Genomic DNA, 18,116 nt, shown 5'->3' with positions numbered 1-18,116 from the left:
TCCTTTTAGAAATCAGAAGGTTTGGAGATACCACACATTTCCTACTGAACTTTGGGGTTTCCTATTTACTTTTGATTTCAGAGCTCTGGCTTCCTTTTATATAACAAAAGCCCCTTTTAAAACTTTTTTATGAATAACAATCTTTTTTTTTAATTAAAGGTGTCTCTTCTCTAACAATGGTGTTCAGAAAAATGGATACAATCTCTTTGTCCTAAAATTTTCTTAAAAACACATTCAAAATAATTGTAATATCAGTAAGCTATTTACTATGGAAAAGACTGACAATTTTGAATAAGCATTTATAAATTGAGTCATTGTATGAAGGGGCTGTATGGTAATCCTATTATGTAAACATGATAGAAGAAATGGTTAAGGTAATGCCTGGTATTCCAGAGGACTCATGGTTGATTCCTGTCATTCACATCAATGCTTGCAAATCTCTACCACTCTAAGTCTCCTCTAAGAAATATGAAATCCTCACACATATTCAAAATTAAAATGCACATAAAATATCAGAGATAAATTAATTTTAGAAGGGCAAATATTAATTAATTTTAAGTAATAAGTAATAAGTAATATTATTTTAAATACATTGCAATATTTTAATGAAATCATGGTAAAGTCACTTCATTTTCTCTCAGACATTTGTTCTGTATATTGCTATCCCTAAGGCTCACACAGCAGAAAAATGATATAGCAGGAGATATGCAAATAAGATCCTCCCCTGCTCATTAAAATTAGCCCAGCCCTGACACTGAAATCCTCGCAGGAAACTCAAGTTCTGTCTTCCCATTCAGCATTCAGCACTGAAAAATAGAACCTTATTCAGAATGTTGGTGCTGAAGTGGGTTTTTGTGATTGCTCTTTTTCAAGGTAATTATGGATAACAAACAATAGTGCATGTATGAGTTGTCACATGTGAGAATGACAGTGGGCATGTGTGACAGTTCTTTGATCAGTATTCTTTTTGTTTGCAGGTGTGCATTGTGGGGTGCAGCTTGTTGAGTCTGGTGGAGGATTGCTGAAGCCTAAAGGGTCATTGAAACTCTCATGTGAAGCCTCTGGATTCACCTTCGAAAGCTATGCCATGCATTGGGTTCGCCAGGCTCCAGGAAAGGGTCTGGAATGGGTTGCCGGCATAAGCAGTAAAAGTTATAATTATGCAACATATTATGCTGATTCAGTGAAAGGCAGATTCACCATCTCCAGAGATAATTCACAAAGCATGGTCTACCTGCAAATGGATAACTTGAAATCTGAGGACACAGCCATTTATTACTGTACAAGGGCACAGTGAGAAGTCTTTATTGTGAACATAGACAAAAACCTCCAGTTCAGATACCCATGACCTGCAGGAGGCACTCAGTGCACACAGATCACAGGTCAGTACTGATTTACATGCACATATATTTGATATTTTATATCAAATATTTTGGTTTTTGTTGGTTGTTCAACTTTACAACTATAAGCTCTAGGAATTGAACATTTTCAAGAAATAAAGTTTAGAGTTTACTATTTTGAGTGTCAAATTTTAAAACAAATATATGATCAAACCTTTCTATTTGAAAAAACAGAGAAGCCTGCCAAGAGTTCGCAGGGCACAGGGTGATGTAGAAACCTGGAATGAGACACTTCCAGTATCTGTCTGCACCCAGAGCTCAGGCTTTCACACAGTCCTCTGGGAAAATCTTACCCACTGAGGCCTGGTATCCCAGGAGGGCTATGACTCCTAAGAGCACAGGTGCAACTCCACTTTCATTCTGTTGACTTTCCGAGGAGAATCTCACCATAAGCATGCTGCATGTAGGAGCTACTGGGTGGTATGGTACAGGAACCTTCCTTCCAATATCATATTGTACACAGAGCTAAGGTTTCCCCACAACCTTCCAGACTCAAAATTTGGAATAAAGAACTGGTCTTTACAGAGTGCTCTCACTTCTAAGATCACAGGCCCAGAGGCCCACAGAAGGTACAAGTACCAATCAGAGATAGCAAGACCAACTAATATCAGATATAACCACAATCAAGAGGCAAGTTCAAGAACATAAGCAACACTGCTTGGCATCATCAGAACTCAGTTTCCCCACCACAGCAATTATTGGATATCCCAACACATCTGAAAACCTAGGTTTACATTTAAAATCACATCTCATGATAATGAACACGGTCTTTACGGAGGAATTAAATATGTCCCTTAGAGAAATAAAGGAGAACACAGAAAATCAGGAAGAATCCCTTAAAGAGGAGACACCAAAACCCTTACAGTGTTAAATAAAAACTCAACCAAAATGGAGGCAAGGGGAAGGGGGAATTGAAGAAAGCTGTCAGGAATCTAAAAATAGAAATGGAAACTACGAATAAATCACAAAGAGAGACAACCCTCTATAGAAACAGAAAAAAGCGTCAGGACTCATATATACAATTATCACCAAGAAAATACAAGAAATTGAAGAGAAATCATAGTGTAGGAGATACGAAAGAAATTATTGACACTGTTGTCAAAGGAAATGTCAAAGGCAAAAAGCTCTTAACCCAAAACATCCAGGAAATTCAGGACTCAAAAACAACAGACCAAGGATAATTGGTACAGAAGAGAGCAAAGAATTCCAACTGGAAGAGCCAGTAAATAAATTCAAAAAAATTATAGAAGAAAATTTCTCTAACCTAAAGAGCAAGATGCCAATGAATACACAAAAAAAGCCTATAGAATGTCACATACACTGCACATAAAGAAAATTCCTTCCATCACATCAAAATCAAAATAACAAATTCCTAAAACAATGAAAGAATATTAAAAGAAGTGAGGAAAATGGTTAAGTAAAATATAATGGAAATCCAATCAGAATAACACTAGACTTCTCAACAGAGACTGAAAAAGTCAGAAGATTCTGAGCAAATGTCATACAAACCCTACACAGACACCCTAGGAGAACACAAATGCCAGTCTAGGCTACAATATCCAGAAAAACTCTCAATTAAGATACAGGAAGAAAACAAAATATTCCATGACAAAAAAAATTGCACAACATCTTTCCACAAATCCAGCCCTACAAAGGTATTATGTGGAAGATTCCAATAAAAGCAGAGAAAGTACATACTGGAAAAAGCAAGAAAAATACTTCTTTCAACAAACCCAAAAGAAGATAAATACACAAATATAATTCCACATCTAACAACAAAAAATAACAGTAACTAACAATCATTGCCCCTAATATCTCTGAATATCGATGGAATCAGTTCCCCAGCAAATACAGATAAACTAACTGACTAAATATGTAAACAGGACCAAGTATTTTTCTGCAAGAATGAGACATTCCTTAGTGACAATAACAGGTATAATCTCAGAGTAAAAGGCTGGTAAAAAATTTCAAGTGTTTGGTGTGTAAAAACAAGGTCAAATAGCCATTCTAATATTGAATAAAATCACCTTTCAATCATAAGTTATCAAAAAAAATAAGGACACTGAAAACACAGAACAATCTAAAAAAAAAATAATAAACCTCTCAATTATGACCTACTATGCTGCAAATTCAAGGAAACATATATTCATAAAAAGAAACTTCACTAAAATTCAAAGCATACATTGCACCTCACACAGTAATAATGGGATACTTCAACATCCCACTCTCAGCAATGGATAGATTGTGGAAGTAGAAATACAGTGAAACTAAGAGATTATGAACCAAATGGATTTAACAGATAGCTATAGAACATTGCATCCAAAAACAATAGAATGTAGCTTCTTCTCAGCACCTCATGGTACCTTCCCCAAAACTGACCAAATAAATGGTCACAAAACAAGACTCAACTGATATAAGAAGACTAACAGAATTCCCTGTATCTTATAATATCACCACGAACTAAGGCTTGTCTTCAATAGCAACAAAATGACAGAAATCACACTTATGCATGTTAGCTGAACAATATTCTACTCAGTGATAACTTAATCACTGAAGAATTACAGAAATTAAAGACTTTTTCAAAGTTAATGAAAATGAAGGCACAATATACCCAAACTTGGGGAACACAACAAAAGCAGTTTTAAGGAAATGAGTCATAGCTCTGAGGGATTCCAAATAGAAGCTTCAGAAAGGATATACTAGCAGCTTTACAGCAAAATTAAAAAATTCTAGAACAAAATGAATTAAAAAGACCACAGAGCAGTAGACAATAGGAAATAATCAAACTCAAAGCTGAAATCTAAAATATCGAAATATAAAGAAGTATACAAAGAATCAAGTAAACCAGGAGCTTATTCTTTGAGAAAATCAAGAATATAAATATTGCATTAGCCAGACTATCAAGAGAGCACAGGAATTAGTATCCAAATTAACATAATCAGAAATGAACAATTAGTCATAAGAACAAAAATTTGGGTAACTCAAAAAATCACCAGATCCTCTTACATAAGCTATACTCAACAAAACTGGAAAATATGGATTAAATGGAGTTTTATAGACAAATACAGGAAGTAAAGTTAAAGCACGTTCAGATAAACCATCTAAACAGTTCCATATCCTGTACCATCTAAAGAGTTCCATATCCTGTAAATTAATAGAAGTAGTCATTAAAAGCCTCCCAACCAAAAATATATCCCATTACCAGATGTGTTTAGTGCAGAATTCTATGAGACCTTTAAAGAATTCCTAATAGCAATACCCATCAAACTCTTCCACAAAATTGAAACAGAAGGAACACTACACCAATTCATTCTATGAAATCACAATTATTCTTATATCTAAACTACAAAAACTATCAACATAGTAAGAGGATTTCAGACCTATTTTCATTACAAATATTGATGAAAATTACTCAATAAAATTCACACAAACAGAATCCAAGAACACATAAAAATGATCATCAATTATGGTCAAGTTGGTTTAATCCCAGTGATGTAGGGATGTTTCGATATATGGAAAACCATAATCCCAACATGGACATGAGGGAAAATTTCCTGAACAGCACAACAATGACTTTTCCCCTAACATCAATTGTTGACATAAGGGATCTCATGAAATTTCAAAACTTCTTTATGTAAAATGTTGTTGTCAATAGTACAAAATGGCAACTAACTGATTTGGAAAAGATCTTCACCAACCCAATATCTGATAAATATCTAATACATACAAAGAAATAAGTAATTAGACTGCCCTAGAGTCAAATAGCCCAATTAAAATGGGGTACAGAGCTAAACAAAGAATTGTCAACTGAGGAATGTTGAATGACTTTGCACAACCTAAACAAAATTTCAACACTCTTAGTCATTAGGAAAATGAAAATCAAAACCACACTGAGATTACACTTCACACCAATCAGAATGGGTATAATCTCAGGTTACAGTAGAAGCAAGTTAATGTGAAAAAAGAGGAAAACTCCTCCAGTATGATCTGGGGGATTGCAAACTGGTACAACCACTCTGCAAACCATTCCACTGATTCCTCAAAAAATTGGACATAGTACTTCCTGAGAACCCAGCTATACCCCTCCTGAGCATATAACCAAATGATGCCCAAAAATATAACAAGAAAATATGCTCCAGTGTTTTCATACCAGCCTTATTTCAATAGCCATGAGTTGGAAAGAAACCAGATGTTTTTCCACAGAGGAATGGACACAGAATATATGGTACATTTACACAATGAATCTATTACAACTATAGCTACTTTAAATTTGCAACAAATGGATGAAACTAGGTAATATTCTGAGTGAGCTAAACACATCAAAAAAACCACACATGGTATGCACTCACTGATGAGTGGATATTTGCCCAAAATTTTGGAATACCCACAATACAATCTACATTCCATATGGAGCTCAGGAAGAAGGTAAGTCAAATGTGAATGCTTAGTCCTCCTTTAGAAGAGGAAACAATACTCACAGGATGAACTACAGCAACATAAATGGTGGAGCTGGGACTGATGGACAGGCCATTTAGAAACTGTTGACCTTGGGACACATCACATATGCAGCCACCATACCCAGACAGTATTGTGGATGCCAAGTAGTGAATGCTGACACCTACTTGATATTGCTGTCTCCTGAGGGGCTCTGCCAGAGCCTGAAAATACACAGACAAAAAGTTCTCTGGACTCCATGTAATGAAACTTTTGATGCAGTTGATTTGAATAAAATATAATATGATCTTTACCATTAAAATTTGCATAAATAATACTTAATCACATAAAACTAATCTAATATTTTTAAGTGACCTGAAAGTGTGTTGTAAACTCTGGCTGTACTGTCTATCAGAAGTTCTAGTCTTTTAGAATGTGAAATATAGAAGAGTACACAATACCATAAGAATAATTTCTATAAGTTGTACAAATCATATCTGACAGAAACCATTAATCAACTCAATATATGTACATGTTAATTGAGTTGCGGTCTGAGATTATACAATAATATTTTATTCCTTCCATCTCTATTTAATTATTTCTTATTTACATTTCAAATGTTATTTCCTTTCCCTGTTTCCAGGCTAACAGCCCCCTTACCACTTCCCCCACCTCTATATGTGTGTTACCATTCCCACCCTCCCCCCAACAATCCCACTCATTGTGTCTCCATCCTTGGCAGGACACATGGCTTCCCCTTCTGCTGGTGGCTTTACTAGGCTATCCATTGCTACCTATGAATTTGGAGCACAGGAGTCCATGTATAGTCTTTAGGTAGAGGCTTAATCCCTGAAAGCTCTGATTGGTTGGCATTGTTGTTCATATGGGGTCTCAAGCCCCTTCAAGTTCTTTCAGTCCTCTCTTTGATTCCTTCAACGGGGGTCCCATTCTCTGTTCAGTGGTTTGCTGCTGGCATTCACCTATGTATTTACCATATTCTGGCTGTGTCTCTCAGGAGAGATCTATATACGGTTCCTGTCAGTCTGCACTTCTTAGCTTCGTCCATCTTATCTAGTTTGGTGGCTGTATATGTATGGGCCACATGTGATGTAGGCTCTGAATGGGTGTTCCTTCAGTCTCTGCTCTAAACTTTGCCCCCCTTCCCCCTCCCATGGGTATTCTTGTTCCCCTTTTAAAGAAGGAGTGAAGAATCTGCATTATGTTCATTTTTCTTGAGTTTCATATGGTCTGTGCATCTTGGGTAATTTGAGAATTTGGGCTACTATCCACTTATCAATAAGTGCATACCATGTCATTTCATAGTTACTTCTTTCCTAGTCCCAATACATGAACAAAGCATCTTCTCTCACAGTCACACACAGGTATTAGGGCCATGCTTACTCTATAGATCATTTGATTTTGGAAAATGGGTGACAATTAACTAGTACATAGTGGTATTTGGTTATTTTTGGATTTGATTAATAATATTTCTGTGTAGTCAGAACATTAATTTTTCTTGTGCCTTTAGCAAGCATTCCCTCGAAATATTGTATGCCATGTGCTTAATATGAAAGAGATCTCATGGTGAATACATAGTGACAGGAATCCTCTTGCTCAATTCTATGTTAGACATCTTACAAAACTATGTTGAACTCAAGGTACTGTTTCAAATACAAATTACTTCCTACAACAACCTAATGTCTCCTCCACCTATAAAACAAAGAATGATCAGAAGACAAGGAAATCTTCCCTTTTGGATCCTGAATTGAATGGAGCTTTCCAACAGACCGGGAAGATTTCTGTCCAGTGTTTGTAATATTTTAATTCAAGGAATTGTCTCTTACATGTTGCACAAATTGCTATGAAGTGTACAGATCCCTCGCTCCACTGTGGGGAACACTATGGAGACCAGTATGGCTGTTTCACTTGAATCTGGGGATGGATCTATGAAGTGGAAAGTTAAGGATTCTTTGAAAATTTAATTGTGTTGGATGGAGTTTTGCTGGGGCAAACATGTTAAGGAGTGTTTTACTGAAGTGGACACAGCTGATTGACTAATTCAGACTCATGATGGAAAATTACACTACAAGAGACACAGGAGAGAGGGTATTTCACTAAAGCAAACACAGGAAAGGGCATGTGATAAAGAGTCTTTGCTAAAAACATATGGATATTTGTCTGTCTTACATTACATTGTTGAGCTACATTGGTCAGCACTCCTTGGACTCAGGCTCATTAGATACATGTGTTGCTACATGACATGTACAGACCACATGATATTTGTAGGGAACAAATAGGATTCTACAGAGTGACAGAAGCTGAGCTATACTTGTTATAGAGCTATTTGTACAACACTTGTTGGTCTTGAATCATTGTTGATCTTTGCTTTCCTGAAAGAGTTATAGCCAAAAATTTCTACTGGTGTTACTACTTGTCCCTTCCACCTGAGTCAGAGTCCTGGCTGTCCCTTCTAGATTGGGTCACCATTGCTACTAACCTGCCTCTATGGAATTAGGCTACTGATGTATCTGTAAAGTGTTTCTGAGTAGAAAGAACTGCCATTCAGCGCCTGCTAAACTGTAAACTAAACTATTTCCAGACAATACCAACAACAGTTGCTCAAAAGAACCATTCAAAACAGGTCCACATCTCCCAACCCTAGTATCCTTTCTTTTCCACTACCTCTGTTGGGTGTTGGGGTACATGAGAGGTTAAAGCATTTGAAATCATTATTTAAAGTGATTCAAAAATTAATGTTGAAGCTATACCTCAGTATTCTGTATCATCTTGGAGCATACAACCAAAGGACTCTACTTCCTACTAGAGATACTAGCTCAATCATATTCATTTATGCTCTATTGATATTAACCAACATTTTAAAGAGCATAGATATCCTCAATGGAAAAAAAAGATAGAGAAATGTAGTCCTATATTGAAAGTTGTAATATATACAAAGAGGATCTTGTGCTGATCCATATCAGTTTGGTTTGCTGCTTCAGTCTCTTTGAGTCCATATGACCTCTGTTCAGTGGATTTAGGTGGTCTCTCATTTCTGGTTTCCTCCATCTACTCTGGCTCTTACCCTCTTTCAGTCCCATCTGCTGTGGGTTTCTCTGAGATTTAAGGGCTGGGAATATTTGGAGGGTTTACATTTAGAGCTGCATGTTCAAAGATCTCAGTTGCTGCACAATGATTACCACAGGAATTTTTATTTGTTTTCTTTTATTTTCATGAGAATCCTAATTGTATGAACAAACGGGTCTCTCATTTTTTGCCTCATTTTGTGGCTTTATTCTTTCTTTGTTTTGCCTTGTAAACTTTTGTGGTTTTGTTTTGGCCATTATACTGTATTTCTGTCCTAAGACACATGGGGTTTAGTGTTGAGACACAAGATCCCATCCTTATCCTGGAAGCTGTCACCCACTGAAAGATTCTCAAAAAGGAAATTACCTTCCTCCAATTGAGTGTCACAGGACATACAAAGACAATTCATATCAGACCCATGTCTTTCAGTAGATGACAAACACAAATTAACTCAATGTACTGTTAAACATTATTTGTAAGGAAGACTGTAATCATAACAATCCCATATAAAAGACACATTATCCAATTATTTTATTCAAAAACCATAATTCTAGATTGGGCAGGTCTAGAGCTGTACTTACCTATTCTCCAGCTACACAGCCCTTGTTATTTCTCCTGGACATGAAGTTTGTGACAGTGCAGCTTCTTCTAAGGATTCCTCCCTCCTCTCTGTACCTGCAACCCCCTAACACAAAGCTCTAGTTCCAGCTTTCTCACTTCAATGCCCAATAATAATATCTAGGCGTTTATTGACCAGTTACATCATGGATAAGGTGCAGGAAGCATCACTTTAAGTGTGTGACAATCTGCTCATTTAGGCAACAATACCTTTAGAAACAAGTAGGTAGCATTAGAATACAAGGAAAACCATATGACTCTACTACACTCTCTCATGAATTCTGTATGGGCTCCACACCTCATGTGTCTTATTTGTATGTATTTCAATGTTCTCTTTTGTGTATTTATGAATTTTCTATGTGTTCAAATTTGTTTCTTTCTGTATTATCACAGTCATATCCACTGCAAAGGGTAAAAATCATGAACCTAGCATTACTCATTGACACAGTTTTACTGAATCCAAGCAGATTGTTACAGTCATTCTCCCTCTATCTCTAACTTTTGTGGTTTGGTGTTTTGCAGTATTGAAAACTGTATGCTTTTTGATTAAATTTTGTCTTTACTTGAGAAAGATTATATCTGTTCCTGTTTAGGAAAATCCTAATATGCACTTTATCTGTGTATTCCTTTGAAGTCTACCTTTTGCCCTGCAGTTCATTGAAGATAGAAAAGCACATAGCTAATTGAGGCCATTTCTCTAGGCTTCTTTATTGTGTATCTGCGCTTCAAAAAACTCAAACAGTAATTGATGAAGGGTAAACAGGGACAAATGAAAAATTATGACTAGTCAGAAAAATAGGTTGCAGATTCAGGGTCTTCTTTTAGTATAGGCTTAGTGGTCTCTGAAAATGTACTTTAAAAACAGGAGTTCATACAGGTTATACATCTGCAAGAAAAGAACTTAGTAAATAAGAAAGAAAGGCTAATATATTCTTGTCCTACTTCATAGTGTAAACGATAAAATATATAGTAAAGAATGTCATTTTTATTATTTGCAATTCATAAAAAAAATTGGATCAGATATTTTCTGTTTGTCTGGCATGCCAAATATTGCCAACCAAAAGATCAGGCTGTCATTCATTAAATATTTAATTTGGAGGTGACATTCCTTACATTCTTTACATTTTAATTTAGGTTTAATAAAAATAAGATTATTCTCCTATGTTTGTTATTTCTAATTGTGACTAACTATTTAACCCTGGAAACATAAAGACCAGTAAGATATATATTCTGTATCATTAGGACAAATATTAGATTTTCTTTGTTCTGTGAAACATTTATGAAAAAAGAGGCATGCAATTGCTACTAAATCAGAGCACAGAAGAGGCCTAGGTGATAGCAGTGCATTTGCAAGTTTTCTCTGACTATCATATCTAACTTCCTCCCTCCACTCAACATAGGTATTTGAAATATGACCAAGTGATCTTTTGATGTCTGTTATTATGCCCTCCCCTTTTTCTGATTTTGCCAATTTGGATACTTTGCCTTTTAGTGATTTTGAATACGAGATTTTAAATCTTGTTAATTTTCTGAAAGAAAATACTCTTTGTTTCACTTATTCTTTATATTATTGTTTGTTTTTATTTTATTGATTTCATCCTCAAGTTGATTATTCCCAGTCAACTACACCTTTCAAGTTTTTTGGTTCTTTTTGATCTAGAGATTTGGTGTGTGCTCAAAGTATATAGTATATGATCTCAATAAATTCTCTATGATACAGGCTTACTGACCCAGAGAAGGAATAAGATCCAGTCAGAGATGGAAAAACCAAATAACATCAGAGATACGCAGAATATAGGCAACAGACACCAAGACTAAGTGCCATCATCAGACTACAGTTTTCCCACAACAGAAAGTACTAGATATCCCAACACACAGTAAAGGGAAAGATTTAGATTTTAAAACACATCTCACGATGATGACAGAGGACTTTAAGGAGGACTTAAACAACTTCCTTAAATAAATATAGGTGAATACTGGTAAACAGGTGTATTCCCTTAAAGAGGAAACACAACAATCGTTTAAAGAGTTACAGGAAAATTCAACCAAACACCTGAAAGAATTAAACAGAAACATGCTGGATCTAAAAATAAAGAAATCACAAAGAGTAAAAACCCTGTAGAGATAAACAAATGAAAAAAGTCAGGAGTCATTTATGTAAGCCAAGAGAAAACAAAAGATGAAGATATAATCTAAGCGGGAGAAGATATCATAAAATATTGACACAATAGTCAAAGATAATGCAAAAAGAAAAAAGTGTCTGAATGAAAACATTCAGAAAATCCAGGACACAATGAGAACACCAAATCAAAGATAATGGGTATAGTATGGAGCAAAGAATTCCAACTTAAAAGGTCCCTAAATATTTTCAACAAAATTATAGAAGAAATCTCCCCTAACCTAAAGATAATAGATGCCAATGAACATAAAATAAGCCTGCAGAACTCCAAATACACTGGACATAAAATGAAACTCCTTCTGTCACGTAAAAAAACAAAACACCAAATGCACAAAACAGTGAAAGAATATTAAAAGCAGTGCAGGAAAAGGGTCAAGTAACGTATAAAGGAAATCCAATTAGAATTACAGTAGATTTCTCAGCACAGATTCTAAAAACCAGAAGATTCTGGGTAAATATCATAGAGACCCTACACAGCAACCCTAAGTAAAGACAAATGCCAATCTAGGCTACTATACCTATCAAAACTCTCAGTTAAGATACATGAAGAAAACAAGATATTCCATGACAAAGTAAATTTGCACAATATCTTTCCACAAATCCAGGCCTACAAACGATGATAGATGAAACACTCCATCACAAAGTGGAAAACTACACCCTAGAAAAAGTAAGAAAATAGTATTCTTTCAACAAAACCAAAAAAGTAAGCCACACAAATATATTTCCACCTCTAACAACAAAAATATCAGGATAAAAACAATCCTTGGCCCCTAATATCTGTCAACATTAGTGGAATCAATTCCCCAATATAAAGACATAGACTAACTGGCTACATATGCAAATAGGACCCAGTGTTTTGCTCCGTAAAGGAAAGATACCTCAGTAAAAATGAAAAGTACTATCTCAGAGTAAAAGGCTGGAAAATTTTTCTAAGAAATTAATGCAAAGAAACAACCTCGATTAGCCATTGTAATATTGAATAAAATAAAATTTCTACTAAAATTTATCAAGAAATGTAAGGACACTAAATAATCAAAGGAAAACCTTCCAAAAATGTAATCTCAAATATGAACTCCTATGCTCCAAATGCATGAAAACACATATTCATTAAAAGAAACTTTACTAAAATTCACAGCACACATTGCTCCTCACACAATAATAACAAGAGACTTCAACAACCCACTCTCAGTAGTGGATAGATCATGGAAATAGATAATTAGCAGAGACCCATTGAAACTAACAAGTTATGAAACAAATGGATTTTTACAGATATCTACAGAACATTTCATCTTAAAACAAAGAAAAAGAGCTTCTTCTCAGCACCTCATGGTACCTTCTCCGAAACTGACCAAATAACCGGTCACAAAACAGGACTCAATAGATACAAGAAGATTGACTTAATACCCTGTATCCTATCAAATCACCACAGACTAAGGCTGGTCTTCAATAACAGCAAAAATGTGAGAAATTCCACATATACATTTGAGCTGAACAACACACTGATCTGTGATAATTTAGTCAAGGATGTAATCTAGAAATAAATTAAAGACTTTTAGAAGTTAATGAAATTAAGGCACAATATATCCAAACGTATGGGACACGATGGAAGCAGTGTTAAGAAAACACTCATTGCTCTCAGTGATGCCCTGTCTCAGTTTACACTGGACGGCAAATCAGGTATTTCTAAATTTACTTCGCAGGTGCTTGTGAATTTCTGAAGAATGATGATTTCATTTTTCCTAACAATTGTTCCCTCTGCATTGAATGTGTACTTAATACACTTTGATTAACAGGGAAAAATATTTGACTGCAACACTGATTTTAAATTCACATTAAATAAAATCTACGATTGCCTATATCTGGATTTTATAAAGATTTGCGAGCAAAGCATATCAGGAACTTCTACCTCTGCTTTTTGCTGGTAAAGAGTTATTAAATTTGGAACAATCTAAAGCTGTGCAGTGGAATGTTCTGAATGCTGTGTTATTTTGGTCCAAATTTACAGTAATAATTACTAATTTTTGATTTGTATTGGCAGGGTGTTTAATATCTGCCTTTGTGTAAAGCTTTGTTGGATTAAATTTATACATTTAATTTTAGAACCACATAGTCCATATTTCCAGATTTGTACTCAGGGACTTGTGAAAAAAGTTCAGGAAAAATGTCTACATTCACTGCATCTTGTATCACAGACTTAAAACATCTTTTTATGCCCTCCATGGTGAAAGCGTATGAGAAGCAGCAACTCTGTTCCTGGTTAACGATGAAGTTACATCTCAGAAGAGTCTGAGGACTACATTTCCAATATGCAGGAACCAGCATTCCTTGTATCTCTGGCCTTCTAGCCTCTTCTTCTAAATCTGGCAATCTAGGCTTTTTATTATCCTTTAATAAGAATTTTGGTTTCTTTATTAATCCCTATTATGTGAATAAGATTTATTTTCATTCTAAACGTGGGAAGTGGGGATGCTTAAGTTTGACCACAGCCATTTTCAATTACTGTTTTGTGCTCTAAGAAGGGCAGGTTTTTCGCTGACTTTAGATATTATAATTCTTGGGACTCTGGTTAGAGAATAAATTTCAGAGCCGTGAGAGGGGCAGGTTGCTCTCATTCATCCACTTTTCGTCCCTGCTGCTCCTAGTTGCTTTACTTGATTTTTGTCAAATAATATTGAGCAATGAGAGTAGAAGAAGAAAATATCCCAAATATGAATATTGGACTTGCTGCAAGGAAACATACAATCTTTATCAACAGGGTAGGCAAAAGTCTAATAAATCTATTTCTCTTTCCTCATCTATCTTTCTTTTTCTCCTATTGATTGTTGGTGTATTGGAAATGAACAGGGTACAATAAAAGTTGAAATGTATGTAAAGTTATAATAACTCATAAAGTAGCCTAAATATATGTCAGCATTATCCATTCCAGGATTATTTGCTACTGGAAACCTTTATTATTTCTTGTATTAATGAAGATATTTGTGATTACATTTGAATGAGAGATAGATGATATGTCATGTGTTATTCTCTTACAAGATACTTAGTTTAATCATAGATGAAATGCCATTGTAAGACATTAAACTTGCTGGAAAAATAAGCCTTGCTTTAGTGCATGTATTCTTGCATATCATATACCCTAAGCATTCAATGTTATCAACTGGCCTGCCCTGTTCTGTTTTTAGACTACCCCTTAACAGTGTTGTTTTAATGTTGTGGCACATTCATGTTCATGTTTTAGACACCTCTTCAAATCATTATTGTTTTTAAAGGTTTGAAAATAACATGACACCATTTTAATCATAAAATTGAGTCGATTTTTTTTTGGTTTAACTTTGTTTAATGAAATCAGCAGTTTAGTCAAACTTCTTTGCCTATATTCAGTCATGTTTATGTCAAAAATTCACAGTGAACATTGTCCAAAGACATGCAATTCATATTCTTTCTAAGGTTTACAACATGCATGTGAACAAGTACAAAGAAACTGCTCTGTGTATTAATATCTCTGAAACATTACAGAAACTGTTCAAGCAGGAGGAAATTCCAGCATCCTCTCCCCACAATGCCCTAGTCCCAGTTGCTTAACATGTATGAGAACTGGTCAGAAAATCCATTTTACTGAGCACGGAATTTTTTGTTACCTGATGTTGTTTAAAAAGCTCGAATTACCCAGGATGCAATCCACAGACCACAGGAAAGCTCAAGGAGAAGGATGACAAAAGCAGATGCTCCCAATCGTTTCTTAAAAGGGGAAAAATATCCATAGAAAGAGTATATAGAAGCAAACTTTAGAGCAGTGACTCAAGAACAGCCATTCAGAGCCTGCCCCACATGTGGCCCATATATATAAAGCCAGCAAAACTAGATAAGATGGATGAAGCTAAAAAAAATGCATGCCGAAAAGGACCGGATATAGATATCTCCTGAGAGACACTTCCAGAACAGGTCAAATACAGAGGCCAATGTTAGCAGCAAACCATTAAACTGAGAATAGGACACACTTGGCAGAATTAGTTAAGTATTGAAAGAGTTGAAGTAGATTGCAGACCCGTAAGAAAAACAATGCCAATTAACAAGAGCTTCCAGGGATTAAACCACTACCCAAAGACTATACATGGAGTGAGACAGGGATCTAACTGCATATGTAGCAGAGAATAGTCCTGTTGGGACACCCGTCAAAAGGGAAACCCTTTGTCCTTCCAAAGGTGGACCCCCAGTGCAGGGGAATATTGGGGGGAGCACTAGGGGGATGACCGGGGAAATACACGCATGGTGCGGGGGAAAGAGAGGGAATGGGGGATTATGAACAGAAAACCTGGAAGGAGAATAATATTTAAATGTATGTACAGAAATATATATAATAAAAAATTAAAAATAAAGTGGTCAGAAACAGAGATCAGTATATAATTCTGCCCATTCTCCAGATTCTGGACGAGAAATAATTATTCATACCAGATCAATCTTGATGCATTGGGGTAAACATCAATGGGAAATTTTCAATTTCAGCCATTTGGGACCCTAAAAACAGTTGCCAAGAGTATACATCAAGGGTTATTACTGTACCCAAAGAGAATTAACTTCTTTCATGGAGGCACATATAACCCAGTTACATAAACAAAACCTGTAAGACAAATGTAATCAAGAAAGCCACAGAAATCAATTCAGACCACCTGCTTTCTAGGTTCTGTTGTTTTAAATGAAATTGTTTCTTGCCAATGTGAAAAAAAATAATGTCACATTCCATTATAAGCCATAATAAACCCGGTTTCTATAACATTAGAATTAATTTATATATTAAGTAAATAATCACCAACTCTTCTTTCTAATGTAAGGCTAACTATTTCTAGGGTGCTAGAATTGAGAGAGGTTCCACAAGCACCAAATCCTTAGGGAAATTGGAGAGAGTGTAAGACCTACAAACAAGGTCCTTCAGACGAGATAAAAGATTATTCTCCTTCCAAATCAACTCTACATAGAGTTAAAGAGAACAATTTGCAAATTCTTCTGGAATAAAAAAAACCCAGGATAGAAAAAAACTATCCTCTACAATAAAAGGACTTCTGGGAGATTCACTATCCCTGAAACCAAGCTGTATTAAAGAGCAATAGTGATAAAGCTGTATGGTATTATTGTAGAGACAAGCAGAAAGATGAGTGGAATAGAACTGAAAACCCAGAAATGAATCCACACATCTATAGTCACTTGATTTTTGACAAAGGATGGAAAACCATCCAATGGGAAAAAAATAGCATTTTCAGCAAATGGCAGTGTTTCAACTGGAATGCAGATCAGTCCATTCTTTTCACCCAGTACAAACTTAAGTTCAAGTGGATCAAGTACCTTCACATCAAACCAGATACACTCAAACTAATAGAAGAAAAAGTGGTAAAGAATCTTGAACCAATGGGCACTGGAGAAAATTTCCTGAACAAAATACCAATGGCTTATGCTCTAAGATCAAGAATCAACAAATGGGATTTCACAAAAATACAAACCTTCTCTAAGGCACAGGATACTATTGTTAGGACAAAACAGCACCCAAAAGATTGGGAAACTATCTTTACCAATCCTACAACAAATAGAGGGCTTATATCCAAAATATACAAAGAACTCATGAAGTTAGACTGCAGGGAGACAAATGATCCTATTAAAAATGGGGTTCAGAGCTAAACAAAGAATTCACAGCTGAGGAATGCCGAATGGTTGAGAAGCACCTGAAGAAATGTTCAACATTTTAGTCATAAGGGAAATGCAATCAAAACAACCCTGAGATTCCAACTCACAGCAGTCAGAAGGGATAAAATCAAAAATTATGTAGGCAGCAGATGCAGGCGAGGATGTGGAGAAAGAGGAACACTCCTCCATTGTTGGTGGGATTGCAGACTGGTACAACCACTCTGGAAGGCAGTCTGGAGGTTCCTCAGAAAATTAGACATTGTACTACCTGAGGACCCAGCTATAACTCTGTTGGGCATATACCCAAAAGATGCCCCAACATATAACAAAGACACGTGCTCCACTATGTTCATATCAGCCTTATTTATAATAGCCAGAAGCTGGAAAGAACCCAGATGCCCTTCAACAGAGGAATGGATACAGAAAATGTGGTACATCTACACAATGGAATATGACTCAGCTATCAAAAACAGTGACTTTATGAAATTCATAGGCATATAGATGGAACTGGAAACTATCATCCTGAGTGAGCCAATCCAATCACAGAAAAACACACATGGTATGGACTCATTGATTAGTGGCTATTAGCCCAAATGCTTGAAATACCCTAGATGCACAGAACACATGAAACTCAAGTAGGATGACCAAAATGGGAATGCTTCACTCCTTCTTTAAAAGGGGAACAAGGATACCCTTGGGAGGGAATACGGAGGCAAAGTTTAGAACAGAGG

At 35.7% G+C, this 18,116-nt stretch overlaps 1 gene segment (V, D, J or C); it reads left to right on the top strand.

The window, feature by feature from the left end:
- The first annotated feature begins 830 nt into the window (after positions 1–830).
- Positions 831–7,223, top strand: LOC116906264. The segment is given in 4 exon segments: positions 831–873; positions 978–1,293; positions 4,769–4,801; positions 7,184–7,223. Coding segments are annotated over 4 exon segments (432 nt in total).
- The last annotated feature ends 10,893 nt before the right edge of the window (positions 7,224–18,116 follow it).

This window comes from Rattus rattus, chromosome 7 (assembly GCF_011064425.1).
Source record: "Rattus rattus isolate New Zealand chromosome 7, Rrattus_CSIRO_v1, whole genome shotgun sequence".
Classification (NCBI taxonomy): Eukaryota; Metazoa; Chordata; class Mammalia; order Rodentia; family Muridae; genus Rattus; species Rattus rattus.
The sequence above is the reverse complement of the archived record's forward strand: the minus strand, read 5'-3'. Positions and strand labels throughout refer to the sequence as shown.